Consider the following 17,591-nt stretch of genomic DNA (forward strand, 5'->3'; position numbering starts at 1 on the left):
GCGCGCTCGACCCCACGCGCGCGCGCGCGCGCGCGTCGACCCGCCCCCGCGTCGGTGCCCCGCGCGCCGCCCGCATCGCGCGCGTCGCGCTCTCTCGCCGTCGCCGTCATCGATCGATGCGGTCGTCGGTCGTCGGTCGTACACATCACAACGCGTCGCCGCGCCGTCGCGCGCGCGATTCATGGCGCCGAGCGACGAACGAGCGTGCACGCGCGCGCTCGGTCTGGAGGGATCGGCGAATAAGATCGGCGTCGGCGTCGTGCGCTCGGACGGGACGATCGAATCGAATCCGAGGGAGACGTACGTCACGCCGCCGGGCTCGGGGTTCTTACCGAACGACACGGCGAGACATCACCGAGCGCGGGTGGTTGACTTGGTGCGAAAGGCGCTGCGAGAGGCTGGGGTGACGATGGGGGAGATTGACGTGGTGGCGTACACGAGGGGACCGGGGATGGGGGCGCCGTTGACGGCTGTCGCGGCGTGCGCGCGAACGCTGGCGGGTCTGTACGATAAACCGATGGTGGGGGTGAATCACTGCGTGGCGCACATAGAGATGGGACGGTTGGTGACGGGGTGCGATGATCCGGTGATCTTGTACGCGAGCGGAGGGAACACGCAGGTGATCGCGTACAACGAGCGGAGGTATCGCATATTCGGCGAAACCATCGACATCGCGGTGGGGAACATGTTAGACAGGTTCGCCAGGGTGTGTGGGCTCAGTAACGACCCGGCGCCGGGGTATAACATCGAGCAGGAGGCGAAGAAGGGGAAGAAGTTCGTGGAGGGGCCGTACGGGGTGAAAGGGATGGACGTCAATCTGAGCGGTATTTTAACCTTTTACAAGACGTACGCCGAGGAGAATTTGGGTAAAGGTGAGGTCACGGTGGCGGATTTGTGCTTCTCGATGCAAGAAACTGTGTTTTCGATGCTAGTTGAGATCACTGAGCGCGCGATGGCGCACGTGAATGCGAAGGATGTGATGATCGTCGGCGGCGTTGGATGTAACTTGCGATTGCAAGAGATGATGGCCATCATGGCGCGCGAACGCGGAGGCAAACTGTACGGTCTGGACGAGAACGGCAGAATGGATGATCGATTTTGTATTGATAACGGTGCGATGATCGCGCACACCGGGTTGATTCAGTACTTGAACGGGGAGACGACGCCGATCGAGGAGACGGAGTGCACGCAACGATTTCGCACGGATGAGGTCCTCGTCACGTGGCGAGACAAGGCGGGGACGAAGCGCACGGCGGAGGGTTCGCCAGCGGCTTCGTGATCGAACACAAATGGCGCGCGTACCTAGGAATAGATTTTGTCACAGTTTGAATGAAGCTAATTAGCTAACAAGACAAGCGAGACGCTTCCTCACTCTTTGCGAAGTGCACGGCGGCGACGAAGTGAGTGAGCGCAAAGCCTTGCTCACCCTTGTGCGCGTTCGAAAGCAAAGCATGGAACGTCTCGACGTACTTCACCAGAGAAAATATTTGCGGAGTCTTCGCACGAGCGATCAGAGCGACGAGGACGAGGAGCAAGTCGTCGGCGCTCATGGGTTCGTCGTCGCTTCCGCCGAGTCGTAACGCACGAGACGTCACGGACGCCATTCGAATCGCGACGTGTGCCGGGCACGAGAGCCCGCTCATCGTTGCGATCGAGTCGATGAGCTCATTATCGCTCACGACATTGCCGTATCGCGCGGTATCCAAGCCGAGAGCGTCGATCGACAGAGGCGCCAACTCCTCGAAGCGTCGTGCGACGAGCGCCTCTTCGTCACGAAAGGTGGGACATATTCCCTCATCCAGGATCTTACGCTGAATCGTACCCATGACGTACCCCTCCACCGTGACCACGAGCGACTCTCGATGCTTGGGTGTCGTTGAACAGCTCTCGAATCGTCCTCCAGCTCTCAACAACGCCTGTAAAAGCGCCTCGCATAGGTCCGTCGCTCGTCGTCTCCAAAACTCCAATAAATCATCCGCTCCTAAAAACTCCCCATCCTCGGCGCGAACCTTGGTCTTCACCACCCACCGCGCCAAGCGCTCGTCCATCGCGTCCAGAATCACCCCGGCCTCCTCGAGCGATCGCAAGACTTGCCGACATTCGTCCGCGCTCTTGAATGCCTCCGCCGTTCCCCACAGTCGCTGCATCTCCGCCGCGCGTGCGTCCACCTTGCCCTCGCCCGCCAACTCCGCCGGTTTTCCCGGGTAAACATTCGGTAGAACGCTCGACTCGATCTCGTTATCGGAATTGTTCTCGACTTGATTCATCACCAGCGCGTCTTCGTCTTCTTCGCCAAAAAAGTATCCGCCGGATTTTCTCCCGCGTCGCGCCCACGACGTCCCACTCGATCCCCCGCTCATCGTGCGTCCGAGCGGGGACGGTGTCTCGCACTCTCCTCGACCACTCATCGGACTCACGATTGCATCAGCTCGCAAAACGACTTCCATCTCTTGCTCGACGCCGCGCTCGACGTTCGCCATGGCTCGCGCACCGCTCGGCGTCCCTCCTCTCCCTCTGCGCTCGTCTGCCCACTCGTCCCCGTCCTCCGCGAGCAATGCGTCCCAGAGCGATGTTAAGAACCCCTTGAACGTGTTCGGCGACGCGGCGTCGGCGTGCGCGAGACCCTTTCGGGGCTGATTCGTTCGATTGCGTGTCCCGCTGGGTGTCTCGACATTCTCTTCTTTCTCCTCGACGCGCTCGATGCGCGGACGACCGCGACCGTAGTCCTCGTCGAGGAAGAGTCTGGCGACGTCTTCCATTTGGAGGCGATTCCGAGCGATGAAGAACGTCGTCGACGTGCGAGGGATGCGAGATGATTAGTGAAGGTTGATTGAGCGAAGCGCGCTTCCCGGCTCGTCGAAGACAAATGTATTGAACTTATGTATAATGTCTCATTCGGTATGGCATATTACAACTAAGCGACGTCGCTCTCGATCGAGCGAGTCTCGAACTCATAACAATAACATCGAACGATTCAGCTCGGCGTCGGCTCGACGTCGAGACCGCCAAATGTCATCACGCATTCACGCTTAGACAACCACTTCCTTGATAGCGTGGATGAGACCGTTGCCGACGGCGATGTCGTTCTTCTTGAACTTGAGACCGGCGGTGGAGACCTTCTTGCCGGAGATCATGGTGACCTCGGCCGGGAGGTTCTTGGAGTCGAACTTGCCGACCGCGACGTGGTTCAAGCAGAGCGTCTTGAGTTCCGGGTAGTTCATCAACTCAACCTTGGACAAGCCTTGAGTCTTGGCGAAGTCACCCATGGCGTCATCATCCGGGGCGAACACGGTGATCGGGCCTTCTTGCATGTACGAGTCTTCGGCGCCAGACTGCGCGCGTGAGAAGACGAACGCGTTCGGTCAGTCTCGGTAAAATCGGGTGTGGGGGGTCTCGCTCGCTGGACGTCTGCCATCGCGAAGTCATCGCCCTCGTCGACGACGACCGAGGGCGCTACGCGTTCGTGAAACGGGGTGAAACGAATGCGAGTATTTTTAACTCGCATTTACCCGCGTCCGATCGAGGTTTGCGCCGTCGACCAAGACGCGAGCGACCCCTCATGAAGCCTCACGCGCGTGACAACCTCGCGACCTCGCGAGGCGTCCGAGTTCGTCGTCGCCGTCGGTGTGCACGCACCTTGGTGATCGCGGCACCGAGGAGACCGTAGGCCGCGGCCTTGACGATCATCGCCATGGCGCTGAAGATGCAAAGATCGCGCGCGCGTCGTCAGTCTCGAGATCATCGACGGAGACGCTCGCACCCTCGAGACGAGAGCGGATAAGCCAATCGGAGACCCATCGCGCGGGGGCGACGCCGCGTCGAAGACATCGCGCCCTCGGCGCGGGGTACGATCGATGAAAATATTTTCATCGCGTCTTTTCGACCCATCGGCCGTGCCCTACGCCCATCGCGCGCGTGTTCGAGCGTCTCGAACGCGCGCCCATGGTCCCGATCGCGTCATCGCGTCGCGTGAGACGTACGAGTTACCGAAATCACGGGCACCCTCTTCGCCCCCCTTGGAGTTACGGCGAACGATGGTTTGGCCGCGCTTTTGCACCTTGGCGGAGGTGACGTTGACCGCCTTGGCGGAGATGGTGAACTTTTGAGCGAGCATGTTTCGTCGTGTGCGTGAGAGTGACGACGGCGCGGTTTTGGATGACGATGATGACTGTGTCTTCGTCGTCGACAGACACTTTTAGGGGTCATGACTCGTCCATCATATTATTCCCCGTGGTGACATATTACACTCGCGCGCGCGCGTCGACGACGCGCGTGTCGCGATTAAAAGCTCCGTCCTACGCGGTGACGCACTTGGCGACGTCGGCGTTTGAGATTTCGATGAAATCGAATCGCGCGTGTCGAGAGACGAAACCGGGGTACGCGCATTCCACCTTGTCATGCTTTTCGTGACAGTATCGACCCTGCTCGCGAGACATGACGGCGTACTCGTACGTAGCGCCCTCGGTGACGTTGGCGATGATAAAATCCGCCGAATCATCGAGCTCGTTCTCAACGTTCGTCGCGTTCACTCGCTTATCACACGCGATGACGAGATTCTTCCACGCCGGCGCGCCTCGACTGAGCTTTTCGTCGGCGTCGGTGACGCAGTAGTACACGTCGTCGCCCGACCCGCGATGTATCCGTCTATATCTCTCGTCTCTCGGGTTCTTCGTGACGAAAAACCGCTCCGGTTTCTCTTTCGTCGCGTTCGCACTGCACGCGCGCGAACACGAGATCCCATCCTTAACCGCGTCCTCGTCGCGCCCCGTCGCGAGCGCGCAGTAATTCTCCGTCTCCCATCCTTGGCCCTTGAAACTCCCTCTGATCACGTACGTCCCCGGTTCCAGCGTCGACGTCGTCGGGCGTTTCGAGAGCGACCCCTTTATGAGGTACAGGACCCCCAACGCCGCGCACAGCGTGAGCGCGAGCGCGCTCGCCATCATCGGCGCCGTCCATCCCATCGCCCGTCGTCGTCGCCGCGTCGCCCCCGTCTCCCCACCCGTCCGCAGCGTCGTCGCGAGCGGCGTGCGCTCGTCCACGACGCCGTCGGACGTCATCGTCGCCGTCCTCCGCGCGCGCGTCGACGCGCGCGTCGAAGTGGTCGAGCGACCGCGGTAACACCCTCGCGCGCCAATCGCGACGCGTTCACGAGTCCGCAGTCGTCAACTAAACCCTAGATGTGCCCGTTTTTTCGGACCGTCGCCCGTTGAAATCGCCGTCGATGCCGATTGGGTCGGGGGAACGTCGCGCGCGCGAGCGCCGTGGGTGACGCCCGTGAACCCCGCGCGTGCGCTCGCGCGCCGCGGTCGCCCGTCAGACGGTCCCGTCGACGCGCGCGGTGCGAGCGATCGCGTGCGTCGTCGTCGTCGACGCGGCGTCGCGCGCGAGATACGTCGCGGATTCCCCGTCGACGCGTTCGCGCGAGACGTCGAGCGACCGAGAGGGCGCGGGGGGGCGGTGAGGGACGACGCGACGGGTGAACGCTGGTGGAGATGGTGGCCATCGGTCAGACGTCGATGAGGCAGGGTGACAGCGAGGAGGGGCGTTTGAGAAAGCTGGTGCGGGACCGGCAAAGCGCGAGCGCGCGGAGAGAGAGTAGGCAGAGAGGGCGACTGGCGACGTCGTTGTCGACGTTCGCGAGCGCGGATGCGGACGCTGTGTCGGATGAGGTGCTGGAAACGCAGGGGTTGGGGGGGATGCGAAATCTCCTGGTGATGGATCCGAGAGAGGCGCTGCAGACGCTGCTCGGATACGGGCAGACGGCGCGGGATCGCTTCGTGGATTTCAAAGTCCGGGCGAAATCGCGAACGGCGTGGATCATCGCGGCGATTAGACAGGGTAATTTGTACCATCAGTGTCTCGTCAACATGATCACATGGCTTGAGAGCGAGCGTCTTGAGGACGAGGCGCGCTTTCTTGCGATCGAACAACTGTTCAAAGCTGTATCGCAGAAACCGTCGGAGCAAGAGCTGGACACCGCGGTCGATAGATTCCACGATATGGTGAATCGTTACACGAAAGAACGCCAGCGTATTGAAGATTTCGAGAAGGAGAAGGTCATGAAAATCCTCAGGCGCGCGTCAAGCGCATCCATTCTACAGGCCAAAGCTTCGGGAAAGTTTGACAAGCCAGAGAAGGAACGGGAGAACTTGGGAGAAGATCTTTACGAACAGGAAGAAGACAACTCAGATAAGAATATCGACGACGCCATCGCTTCAGTCTCCGCCGAAGGCGACGAGGATGACTCCGAGGAGGAACTCCTCAACAACCAATATGCCGTGCTGAGGGAGGCTTACGATGCTTCTCCCTTCCTCCGCACGACGAGTGGTAAGCTCGTACAGACGAAACTTACGCAAAAGCCTGCGCGTCTGTCGATGGATAGGGAATTTCTCAATGAGGACACGATCGGTTACGCCGTTGGGCACAATGCGACAACGACAGATGTCACCCGAGACTTGTCATCGTTAGCAAAGAAAATCCTCTCAGAGGAGGCTGCGGAGGGTAGACAAGATCCTGGTCCTACGAGGGCAGAGTTTGGAGCGAAACGTAGCTTGAGTGTACGTTCGGACGACGACACGAGTCAGGTGAGCAGTGCGACTGGATCGACTCAGAACAAATCGCAGTTGCGGGCGATGTTTGCACATTCGCTGCAATCTCTACAGAACAAGGATCTGTTCAAGACAATGGTGCGCCTGTTGAGAACACAGATCTGGGAGGCGTTCGAAGATCCCAGCAGCTCTCAAGGGGCGTACTATTTAGTGCTGTTCTCCATGATATTGATATTCCTATCGTGTGTCACGTTCTGTGTCGAGACAATGCCAAAGTACCGACTGGCCGGTGTATCAAAAGACGTCTTCCGATCGTTGGAGATTTTCGTGATAATCATGTTCACGCTCGAATACGTGTTGCGCTCAGTGTGCTGCCCACGCTGGCGTCGTTTTATAACCCATCCGCTCAACGTGGTCGATCTGGTGGCGATATTACCGTTTTACCTCGAGCTATTTCTCCCGCTTTCTGTGTCAGGTTTTCAAATATTACGCATGGTCAGACTGGTCCGAGTTTTAAGGCTTGTGAAGCTCGGTTCAAAGTTTCGACGGCTTTCGATAATCGCAACATCTCTCGCCGAGTGCTCTGATATGCTCCTCGTGTCTTTAGGGATTGCTGGCGTGAGCATGGTGACTTTCTCAACGCTCATTTACTATGCTGAGCATGGGGACTACGTTGCGGCGTCGGGTTTTTACTCGAGAAAGACGGACGTCGTGTGCGAGGGTGTGAGTGATAACGTGACGTCAATCTACCTGAGTGATGGATCGCTGGTGAACGGCTGCTACCGCGTGGAGAGTCCGTACAAAAGTGTTCCCGCCTCCTTTTGGTGGTGCGTGGTGACTCTCATGACGGTGGGTTACGGCGACAACGTGCCGGTGACGGTGTCTGGTAAGCTAGTCGCGAGCATGACAATGGTGGCGTCAGTTTTACTGCTAGCTTTGCCTATTTCTGTGATCGGTACCGAGTTCACTCGTCAATGGCTCGCGTACAGGATCGATGCAGAAGTTGAGAATGGAAGAAAACTCGTCGCACCGAGGGCCCGCAAGGTCTTCGATGCGTTGAAGTTGCAAGCGAAGAAAGCAGAAGACGCGCAGTTGGACCTTCGCGCGAGAGCGATCGACTTGGATGATAGAGTACAGACAATCAAGTCCATCGTACAGCGCAGGAAAGGAGAGTCGACTTACGTGCGGAGGAAGCTGGCAATCAAGAGCAACATCACGAAGGGCAGCGTTGACAAATTGCGCTCTACGTTGAATATTGATGACTTGGACCGCGAGCTTTATGGGCTGTTCATGAGTCATAGGGATTTGAAGACCACCGAACGCGAAGTCCGCACCATTTGGAGCGGGCAAAAACTTTTGCAGTACACTGAGTTCTTGATCTCGGCAGAGAATGTCGTACAAAGTCTGTGCAACGACGATTTCGAGTTGGTAACCCAAGAGATTGGCTCGCTATTCTTTGACATCTGGCGTGCTCGAGTGCAGCTCGCCAGCGCGTATCGTCCCAAGCAAGAAGCTCCGGCCGCGGCTCCTTAACACAAACGCACATATAAAATAAAATAAAAGGTTGTTTAGCTCAATTACAACGCGTAGAGCGAAACTCGCTGCGGTCCCACGACGCCATCACCCGATTTGACGCGGTATTCGAGTGAAATATCGTACGCTCGCGGTCGTTTCGCCGACTTCACCATGGAAATCCGTCCCGTGATTTCGCACCCGCAATCCAGTGCGACGGCCTCGTGAAAGTGCAGCATCGTCTGAACCCAGTGTGTTCTAAGGTTATCGGGATTCGTGGACAACATCACAGGGTGGTCGGCGCAAAACCTCTTTGAGAACTCTGTATCGAACCACAGCACGATGCCATGCGTTTCTTCACCCGTTCGTCCATCCTTTGCCTCGAGTGAGAATTCCGCCGTGAACTCGGTATCTGCGATGGAGCACGATGCGAGATCGAGCTCGCACACCCGCGCACTGGATGTTGTAATGTGTGTTCCGTCGACATGTCTCACGACCGCCGTCTTCAACGCGCCGTGGAGGAGCTGCTTGGAGATTTCCGCCATCTTGAATCCGTACGGTTCGTCCCAAAACGGGAAGTCCGTCGCCGACCGATCGAATCCAGCGATGTGAATCGTGGCGATATCCGGTAGCACCGCGCCACCGGGCTTCAAAAAGCGATCCCTCGCCACGAGTACCGTGTCAAGCATGGACTCGAAGAGTAACCCGTACCCCATCCACTCGGAGACCAAAACGTCAAACGGGGCGCCCGGAATTTCGCCCTCGATGTCTTCCAACTTTCCGTGAACGATCTTGATCTGGTTCGTTCCAGTCTCGTCGAAGCCGTTTTGTCGAATGTTCGTTCTCGCAACGTCAGCGATGTGCTTCGCACCGTCCACACCGACGACTTCGCTCGCGCCGCCGCGCGCGGCGAACATACTGAGGATGCCGGTGCCACATCCGACGTCTAGAACCTTCTTACCCTCGATCAGGGACGGGTTCTTCTCCAAAGCGTCTCGATACGCGTCCGTGCGCGCGACGTCACCGATCATATCGCGATGAATATCAAAGTACGAGTATGAGTCAAAGTATCCCTCGTCCACCTCTCGCTTGCGTCTCTCGTCGGCGCTCTCTTTTTCGCGTCGAGCGCCGCTCGCGAGCGACATCGCCTTCACGCTCGCGGTCACCGATTCCGTCACGCTCTCGCTCACTGTATTTCGAGCGCTGCCCTCTGTGCCCTCGGCGACGACGGGCTGGAAAACCTCCGCCACGCTCGCGTCGTCTACCATTCCCGCGTTCGACATCGCCTCAAACAACCGCACGCGAAGCTCCTCGTTCTCCTCACGCAGACGTCTCGCGACGTCAACGAGCGCATCGTCACCATCTCCGTCACCATCAAGAAGACTATTCTCCTCGCTCGCGTCGTCGTCGTCGTCCGCGCCGTCGACGTACGCCTCGAATCCGAACAACAAAGCGTCCTCCGCGTCCGTCGGCGTCAAAAACGCGTCATCCGCGTACGCCCTCGCCCGCGTGCCCTCCACTAAAACCCTCACAATCTCCGACGAATCCACCGCGCCGTTCCCTCGCATCGCGTCCGCCGTCCTTCGCACGTAATTCAACCACTTGAACACGTCGTAGAAGCACTCCCGCGCCCGTCGTCCGCCCGCCACGTCCCGGGCGTCCAAACCGTGCGCCATCGCCGCCGTTCGCAGCGCCACCGTCGCCGACGCGTGCGTCGTTTCCGGATCGATCAAATCTCGACACCGCTCATCCAGGAGCTCATCCTCGAACGTCTCCGAGCGCGACGACGACGCGTCGTCGTCCGTCATCGCGCCGCCCGCCCGCGCGCGCGTCGTCGTCGCCGTCGTCGTCGTCGCCGTCGCGACGCCGTCGCAACGCCGTCGCTCTGCCGTCGGCGGCGGCGGCGGCGCGACCGATGGGTGGACGACGCGTGTGGGCGAACAGTATGGAACCTCGAGATGATGGGCGAGTCGTTCCATCGTGCGGTCTTGGAAAGACTCGACGCTTTCCTCTCTTCAAAGGGCTCGAAATATGGAGAATGAGAGTAAAGACAAAATCGCGTGTATTTAGGGTTTAGGGTTTACGCGACCACAGAGTCGCCTATGTGTATCACATCGTGCTCGTGTGTGTGCGTACGTACACGTACTGTGTGACGTATAGAGCTATGTGTCCACGCGCGCGTGTCCCAGCCGCGCCCGCGCGCGCCGACGCCGACGCCGACGCCGGACGCCGACGCCGAGACGGGCGCGCGACGGCGGCGAGGACGACGACGACGGACGGGCGCGACGCGCGCCCGAGCGCGGGTCGAGCGATGTCGTCGACGGTGAAGAAACGGGCGAGTCGAGGGTGCAGACCGAGACTGAGAGATTTCGAGGTGCGGCGCGCGCGCGCGGTCGAGCGCGCGCGCGCGGGCGATGGGACGCGGACGTGGGACGACGCGCGCGTGCGCGTGGGCGCGGACGCGCGCGTGGGCGGGACGTCGGGATGGGTGGAGAGAGATTGACGGAGACGCGCGGCGCGGACGGCGTTCGAACGCGCAGAGTCGAGAGTACGTGGACGCGATGTCGACGATATTGCGACGGTTACGAAGGAAACACGCGTCGTTAGCGCCGTCGTTTGACGCCAGGGCGTTGGCGGGGGCGACGTTTCGTTTGATTACGGCGGAGGAGAAGTTTTTAGGAGCGAACGCGGAGCGCGAAGGCGAGTCGCCGCGGGTGCCGAAGATTCCGCATTGGGCGTGGAGAGACGTGACCCCGGGTGGGGGGTTGTCGACGTTATTAGATGTTTACGTGAGTCGGCGACGAGATGGGAAGCTCAGGGCGGAAGCGCAGGGTGAGGACGCGCGAAGAGAGTTCGAGGCGTTCGTCAGAGAAGCCAGAGAGGCGCTCGTGGAACGGCGACACCTTAAGTACGTGAAGATTTACGTCTCGGACGACGCACAGGGTGCGAAAGAGTTGAAGGCGTTAGCGCGGGAGATGCGAGCGACGCTCGCGGCGAACGCGGCGAGGAGGGGGTGACGCACGTCGTGCGAAGCGACGACTCGGCGGACGACCGCGTGGAGGACGGGTCGATGTGGAGAATCACAGAGACGTCCACGAGCGCGACTTCTGGGGGGAAGACGGAACATCGCGTGCACTATTGGTTCTATCCGGACTCGTACGAGCAGTGGTACGCGGAGAGCTCGCTTTCGGGTCGAGGACGGGCGCCGTGGTCGCCGCAGACGAGCACGTTTGCGCGCAAAGGGTTCGACAAACCGTTCAACGTCCGAGCGCGTTGGCTTCGGGATAGTCATAAGTTTAACGAGTGGATGAACGAGCTCGATTATGAGTTCGACATCACCCCTGAGGCGGCGCTCGGTGGGAGACATGCATGGGAAGCGCACGACGCGTCGTTGACGAGCGGTAAACGCGCGCGCGCGGACGTTGGCGCCGATACCGAGGGCGAGATGTTCGCCGCTGACGGTGACGAAATCTTATCATACTTCGTGACGCGTCGTCGAGTCATTCAACCGCATCCCATGATAGCCGCGTGCGTGAGCCAGGACGACGGCGCGCTCGTCTTGCGTGACGAGCAGGAGGACGTCACCAAGACGTACATGACGGCCAAGAACGTACGTCTTGTGAACATGACCGCCGGGAAGCTTCCACCGAACGCGACGCCATTGTTTGAGCGCGAGGAACGAGACGGCGCGAAGCCTTTGGAAGAACTCAGGATTCCTACACATAGTGCGTGGTTCAGATGGGACGTCGCGCACGAAATCGAGCGCCGAGCGCTGCCGGAATTCTTCAACGAAGACAATGGCACGGGAGATGGATTAGATCGATACATTTCGTGTAGAAATGCGATGATTCAATGTTTTATGAAAAAGGGACGAAACGTGACGATGCGTGAAGTCGCGCCGAAGGGCAAGTCAGCGCTGGTCGACGCCGCAGCCGCGGCGAGGATATTTTTATTTCTAGAGGATTGGGGACTGGTGAACTGGAGCTTCGCCGTCGATCGAGGCGTATTCAAGGTGAAGGACGACCCTCCGACCGGATGTCCCCGAATCATCCAAGCGAGCGACGGCACACTTGAGGTGAAGGAGATGGACCTGCCTGAGGCGCTGAAGATGGAGCTTTTTGATTTCGCGAAGGTTCGAGCGACGACGGTGTCTGGCGAACATCCCCTCGTTTCACCGACCGCGATCGCGGCGTCGACGGATGCGCAGTTTGAGCGACGTTCTTTGGACGAATTATTCGCCACATTGCAGGCAATGCGCGAGGTGGAGGTGCGGTTTGAGTGCAACGCGTGCGGAACTGATTTGATAGGAGGCGTCTTCTATCACTACACAGTCTCGGGCGCTTACGACCTATGCGAGTCTTGTTTCCCGCGAGGCGCGTACCCCGAGGGTCATACGAGTGGTGATTACGTCAAGGCGGTCTACCCAGATTTCGCCGCAAACGCCCGTTCGAGCGCTAGCGCGGACGACACAGAGTGGTCTCCGCAGGAGGTGTCTTCTCTCCTCGAGGCTGTCTCTCAGAGCGAATCGAGCGTGAACTGGAACGACGTCGCCGCGAGCGTCGGTTCGAAGAACGAGGACGAGTGCATCAAATATTTCGTGCGCATGCCCACGGAAGACGCTGCGATCGCTGCGATTGACGCGCAACTGCGCGCGCCGAATGGCGTCGTCGTGGACGCCGCCGCCGGCGCGACACTTCCCGATTCGGAAGACGCGCCGTTCGCGACCGCGCCGAACCCAGTGATAGCGCAGCTCGAGTTCCTAGTTAGCATGGTTTCTCCTCGAGTCGCCGCAGCCTCGGCCAAGGCTGCGCTCACGGAGCTCGTGAAGCACGGCGATCGAGTCCACGACATCGACGCGGTGAAAAAGGCCAACGCGCGAGGCTTGGTCGCGGCCGCGGTGCAGGCGAAGATTCTCGCCATGGACGAAGAGCACGAGATTAGACGTATCGTTTCCGGTATCCTGGACGTCTTGGCGAAGAAACTCGAGCTCAAGCTCAAGTACCTCGACCTCATGGACGTGCACGCCGAGCGCGCGCTCGAAGCGTTTTCGTCTCAGTCCAAAACCGCGCTCGCCGATCGAAGATCCGCGATCGCGGAGACGCGCGATTACAGCGAGCGTATCGTAGAAATGACCGCCAAACTCCACTCGCTTCGCCAGCGCCTGGCTGTGGAGGAGGCGAAAATTGCGCCCGCCGCCGCGCCCCGCGTAGACGTGTAACCGACACCCCAACCTCTGTCCCGCACACTGACGCGCTCGACGTTCGTCTTCACTCGAGATGACCACGCGTCTCCCGCTCGTCATCGACGTCGTCTCCGACATCGTCTGACCTTGGTGTTTCGTCGGTAAGCGGCACCTCGAGCGCGCCGTCAGAGCGTTGACGTCCAAGGACTCGAACCAGAAAGTTGAAGTGAATTGGCGTCCGTTCGAGTTGGTCAAGTCGAACGAGTGGTCCAGAATGCCGAGCGAGGTGTATGAACACGGAGTGAACAAACTCATGTGGTGCGAGCGAACGAATGCGCGAGCGCGCGAGACGCGGGCGATGAACGCGGCGCCGCGGCGACCGGGACACTGACGACGCTTCGGTCATCAATCATCGCACCAGGTATGAGGAACGCTTCGGCGCCGATCGCGTGAAGACGTTTGAACCTCGCTTACGTCAGGCGTTCGCGAGAGCGGGGATCGAGGGCGAGTACTCGCTCGATGGGAACACGGGTCCGACGTCTCGCGGCCATCGCTTGGCGTACCTCGCCGAGAGTAAATACGGCCGAGAGACGCAGGATAAGTTCATGGAGGCGATTTTCACGAGATACTTCTTAAAGGGCGAGACGCCGTGCGATCGCGACGTCTTGCTTGCGGCGGCGACGGAGGCTGGGTTGGATCGCGAGGAGTGCGAAAAAGTTATTGCTGACGACGACGCATTCGCCGCGGAAGTCGAGGAGCAAAAACGCCGATTCGCCGCGCGCGTTTCGGGGGTTCCGCACTTCATAATCTCTCACGGTGGCCGACGGTTGGAATTCGGTGGGGCCCAGCCCCCGGACGTGTTCGCCGAGGCCTTTGTGGATTTACTCGGCATCGACGAACTCGTCGTCGAGTGATGGACGATACCGCGTCCGCGTCCAAGTGCTCGAGACGATTCGTGACCGCGATCGCTCCGAAACGTCCATCATATTCATTTTGGACGCGACGATCGCGCGATTCATCGTCGCGAGCGCGTGTAATGCGCGTGTCATCATCCGCCTAGTTTGGACGCGCGCTTTTCCCGAAGGGCCCGCGTCGTCAGCCTCACCCCATTCGTCGTCGCGTCGACTCCCACGCGCGCGCGTCGCGGGTCATGCGCGCCACGCACGTGCTCACACGCGCGTCTTCGTCCATCGCGTGCTCGCGCGCTCGCTCGATTCGCACCGAAAGAGGCCAGCGAGGAATCAATTCCATGCGGTCCGCGGGGCGCGGGACCGCGCGCGTCGACGTCTCGACGAAAAGTCTGGCGAGCGAGATCGATATCCAGGGCGTCCATCACGTGGCGATCATCATCGAAAATCTGGAAAAGAGCATGGAGTTTTACGGCGATTTTTTGGGCCTGCCCATCAACACGACGCGACCGGCGGATAAGTTGCCGTACCGAGGCGCGTGGTTGATGATCGGACCGGAGATGATTCATTTGATGGAGCTCCCGAATCCCGATTGCATCCATCCCGAGTTCAGACCGACGCACGGGGGACGGGATCGACACTTTTGTATCGGCGTGAAGAACATCAAACCCTTGATCGAGGCGCTGGAGAAGCGCGGCACGGCGTACACGGCGAGCAAGAGCGGACGACCGGCGATATTCTTTCGCGATCCGGATTGTAACACGCTCGAGGTCGTGGAGGGCCTGGAGTGGCGCTAGAAGAGTTGTATACTAGTATTGCGTTCATTACTTTGATTTCATGACGACCGAAGAGTGTCTTCGATAATCGCTATTCGCTATCGTCTACCCGACGGTTTTCTCGATGAGGTGACCGGGCCCCCAGAAACCGGTGCAGTCGCGACCGCAATCACTCAGCGCACGCCCGGAATTGCGACAGTAAGCCACAGTTTGCACCTTCACGACACCACCCGCACGGCGTCGTTCGAGCTCGGCCTCCATCTTGGCGTAGCACTTTCTTAGCGTCCTTCTTCGATTCGTTGTCTTTTTCGGAGCCTCAGCGAAGAGTTTGCTTTCCATATCCTTCATCATCGCCACGCGACGAGCCAGGTCGTCGTCGTCGAGGTCAGGGATGGCGTAGAACGAGTAAACGCCGTCCAGCGTCGCGTGATGTGAACACGTCCACTCGCCGCGATTCGAACTGGATGTCTGACATTGCTCGCACAAAACCAAGGGATACCTGCACACGCAACACACCGCGCACGATCGAAGAGTAGGTTCGGTCTGGCGACATCTCTGACACCGCCACGCCTCGTCATCGTCCTTCCCACTTGCGGATACGCCCCGTCTATCGAATGTGAAGTTCTTACCCAAGAATAAGCACTCTTCGTCGTCGCCGAATTCCTCCAGGTACTCGTGTATCCCGCCCTCGAGCTGGTACACAGTCGACACCTCCGGTTGTTTCTTCTCTAAATACAGCGCTGCCTTCTCGCACCGAATCCCACCCGTGCAATACATGAACACCTCCTTGTTCGCGCACTTCCCCGCCTCGTCGTCTAAAAACCGTCCAAGCTCTTGCATGTTTCTCGCGTTTGGCGTCGTCGCGTGTCGAAACTTGCCCACCAAGCTCTCGTTCTCGTTCCTCAAATCCAACACCGTCGCGCTCGCCCCTCGAGTCTTCAACGCCTCGTGGAACTCTTTCGGTTTCAGGTGCACCACTTTTTCGCTCTTCGCGTACTTCACGTCGTCAAATATACCCCAGCCCACCAACTCGCGCACTTTTTCCACCCGCGCGTCGTGAAACACCTGAAAACTCGAAACGCTCCGTTTCAGCGGCATCTCCCGACATCCCGGGACGCACTCGGATAAAACATCGATGAAAGCGTCGATCCCACCGATCGGCGCGCACACCGTACCGTTCACGCCCTCATTAGAAACTAAAACTCTGCCCAAAGTGTCTTTGTCTTTCGCATCTTTGTCGAAAAACTCACGAACGCGCTCGACGACATCGTCGGCGTCGTCGATAGAGACGTACCGGTAGAAGAGGATCACATCATGGGTGTTCGAGGACATGAAGCGCGATGACGCGCGTCGTGGACTGCGGGATGTGATCGAACGAAGCGATGGCGGCTGTGAATATGAAAAAAAGTAGACGGGAGACTGTACGCAATCAACTGGAGGTTTGGACGTCGTGGATCTGCTTTTCGCGCGATGACGGGTGATGGAATTGATTCTAAGAATTCTACGATATACTATTAAATCGTCGTGCTGGAGGTGTCTGTCGCGGGCATGCGCATTCCGTCCGGTTCGCGCTCGAACGCGCGCTCGATGAGGTAGCTCGACACGCGGCTGCTCACCGGGCGCACGTCCGCGTCGCTCTTCGCTTCGAGCTTGGGTAGGAATTCCTTGTGAATGAGTTCCAGGATTTTGACGAATTGCCCGCGATACGCGGCGTGCATACGATAGCCAGCGATTTTGAGAAATGAGTCCAGCGCGGCGGCGGTGTACCGATTTGGCGGGCATCGATTGAGGAGACGGACGAGCCACCTCCATGCGGCGTCGATGCCGTGTGGATGCTTTGGAGCGTCGACCTGCACAAAGGCGGCGTAGAAGAGCATGATGCCCGTCATACGATCGACGTACGAATCCGTCGTCTCGAACGCGACCCCGTCGTCGTTCTTGACGTAACCCATGAGGTCGTAGTACTCGTCATCCGTTGCGTATCGCCCCTGCACGTACGGATAATATTTTGGCACCGAACTCACGCACACCTCGTGCACGAGGGCAACGAGCAAAGCGCCGAATCGAGGGACGTCCACGGCGATGCGAACCGCCACCTCGGCGAGCGCGAACGCGTACCGGTTGAGCTTTGCAACCTGCACGTCGCACTGCGACAACATCTTTTTAGCGATGCTAAGCAAAGCGAAAGTGCGCTGCGGCTCTTGGAGTTGGACCAACATGAGCATGATGTCTCGACTCTTTTTGTTGATTTGCTCTTGCGTCGCGGCGATTTGCTGGACGTGGACGACGATGGCGTTCGTGAGTTTTCTGCGCTCCATCCTCGCCCCCGGATGCGCCTGGTACTCCGCCACCATCTGTCGCGCCTCGATGAGCGTCTTAGCCAGCTCGGCTTCTTGCTCGAGCGCCTCCGAGGCGGCGGCGACGCGCGGAATCTCTCCGCCCGTGCTCTTTCCACTCACGTAATCGCTCGCCGCCTGCTTGCGTCTTGCCTCTTCCTCCTCCGCTCGTTTCTTCGCCTCTTCCTCCGCCTTCTTCTTCGCCGCCTCCGCTTCTTCCTCTGCCTTCTTCTTCGCCGCCTCCGCCTCCGCTATCTTTCGTTTCTCATCCTCTGCGCGTCGTCTCTCCTCCGCCTCGCGCGCCTCGGCGTCCGCCGCGACGACCGCCA

General features: G+C 59.4%; 10 protein-coding genes across 10 annotated transcripts; 4 read left to right on the forward strand and 6 right to left on the reverse strand.

The window, feature by feature from the left end:
- Positions 1–181: 181 nt before the first annotated feature.
- OT_ostta13g00210 (Kae1/YgjD family) lies at positions 182–1,279 on the forward strand (the record flags this gene model as incomplete). The annotated part of the gene is made up of 1 exon (XM_003082444.1): positions 182–1,279. The coding sequence occupies one exon, from the start codon at positions 182–184 to the stop codon at positions 1,277–1,279; it is 1,098 nt and encodes a 365-aa protein (XP_003082492.1).
- A 64-nt stretch (positions 1,280–1,343) lies between these two features.
- Positions 1,344–2,759, reverse strand: OT_ostta13g00220 (Vacuolar sorting protein 9; the record flags this gene model as incomplete). The annotated part of the gene is made up of 1 exon (XM_003082445.1): positions 1,344–2,759. One exon carries the CDS (start codon positions 2,757–2,759, stop codon positions 1,344–1,346), a length of 1,416 nt encoding a protein of 471 aa, XP_003082493.1.
- A 270-nt stretch (positions 2,760–3,029) lies between these two features.
- On the reverse strand, positions 3,030–4,114 carry OT_ostta13g00230 (FAS1 domain; the record flags this gene model as incomplete). Its single annotated transcript, XM_022982650.1, has 3 exons — positions 3,030–3,332; positions 3,637–3,697; positions 3,981–4,114. The coding sequence occupies 3 exons, from the start codon at positions 4,112–4,114 to the stop codon at positions 3,030–3,032; spliced, it is 498 nt and encodes a 165-aa protein (XP_022840153.1).
- Positions 4,115–4,295: 181 nt separating this feature from the next.
- OT_ostta13g00240 (unnamed product) lies at positions 4,296–5,057 on the reverse strand (the record flags this gene model as incomplete). Its single annotated transcript, XM_003082449.2, has 1 exon — positions 4,296–5,057. One exon carries the CDS (start codon positions 5,055–5,057, stop codon positions 4,296–4,298), a length of 762 nt encoding a protein of 253 aa, XP_003082497.2.
- Positions 5,058–5,492: 435 nt separating this feature from the next.
- Positions 5,493–8,081, forward strand: OT_ostta13g00250 (Voltage-dependent channel, four helix bundle domain; the record flags this gene model as incomplete). The annotated part of the gene is made up of 1 exon (XM_022982651.1): positions 5,493–8,081. The coding sequence occupies one exon, from the start codon at positions 5,493–5,495 to the stop codon at positions 8,079–8,081; it is 2,589 nt and encodes an 862-aa protein (XP_022840154.1).
- A 44-nt stretch (positions 8,082–8,125) lies between these two features.
- On the reverse strand, positions 8,126–9,868 carry OT_ostta13g00260 (Ribosomal L11 methyltransferase, PrmA; the record flags this gene model as incomplete). Its single annotated transcript, XM_003082451.1, has 1 exon — positions 8,126–9,868. One exon carries the CDS (start codon positions 9,866–9,868, stop codon positions 8,126–8,128), a length of 1,743 nt encoding a protein of 580 aa, XP_003082499.1.
- A 503-nt stretch (positions 9,869–10,371) lies between these two features.
- On the forward strand, positions 10,372–13,278 carry OT_ostta13g00270 (Zinc finger, ZZ-type; the record flags this gene model as incomplete). The annotated part of the gene is made up of 3 exons (XM_022982652.1): positions 10,372–10,434; positions 10,601–11,062; positions 11,122–13,278. The coding sequence occupies 3 exons, from the start codon at positions 10,372–10,374 to the stop codon at positions 13,276–13,278; spliced, it is 2,682 nt and encodes an 893-aa protein (XP_022840155.1).
- Positions 13,279–14,392: 1,114 nt separating this feature from the next.
- On the forward strand, positions 14,393–14,947 carry OT_ostta13g00290 (Glyoxalase I, conserved site; the record flags this gene model as incomplete). Its single annotated transcript, XM_022982653.1, has 1 exon — positions 14,393–14,947. The coding sequence occupies one exon, from the start codon at positions 14,393–14,395 to the stop codon at positions 14,945–14,947; it is 555 nt and encodes a 184-aa protein (XP_022840156.1).
- An 84-nt stretch (positions 14,948–15,031) lies between these two features.
- Positions 15,032–16,258, reverse strand: OT_ostta13g00300 (Rhodanese-like domain; the record flags this gene model as incomplete). The annotated part of the gene is made up of 1 exon (XM_003082454.1): positions 15,032–16,258. One exon carries the CDS (start codon positions 16,256–16,258, stop codon positions 15,032–15,034), a length of 1,227 nt encoding a protein of 408 aa, XP_003082502.1.
- A 179-nt stretch (positions 16,259–16,437) lies between these two features.
- OT_ostta13g00310 (GLE1-like) lies at positions 16,438–17,591 on the reverse strand (the record flags this gene model as incomplete). The annotated part of the gene is made up of 1 exon (XM_003082455.2): positions 16,438–17,591. A coding segment is annotated over one exon (1,154 nt), but the record flags the coding sequence as incomplete, so codon positions are not given.

Source organism: Ostreococcus tauri, assembly GCF_000214015.3.
Source record: "Ostreococcus tauri WGS project CAID00000000 data, contig chromosome 13, whole genome shotgun sequence".
Lineage (NCBI taxonomy): Eukaryota > Viridiplantae > Chlorophyta > Mamiellophyceae > Mamiellales > Bathycoccaceae > Ostreococcus > Ostreococcus tauri.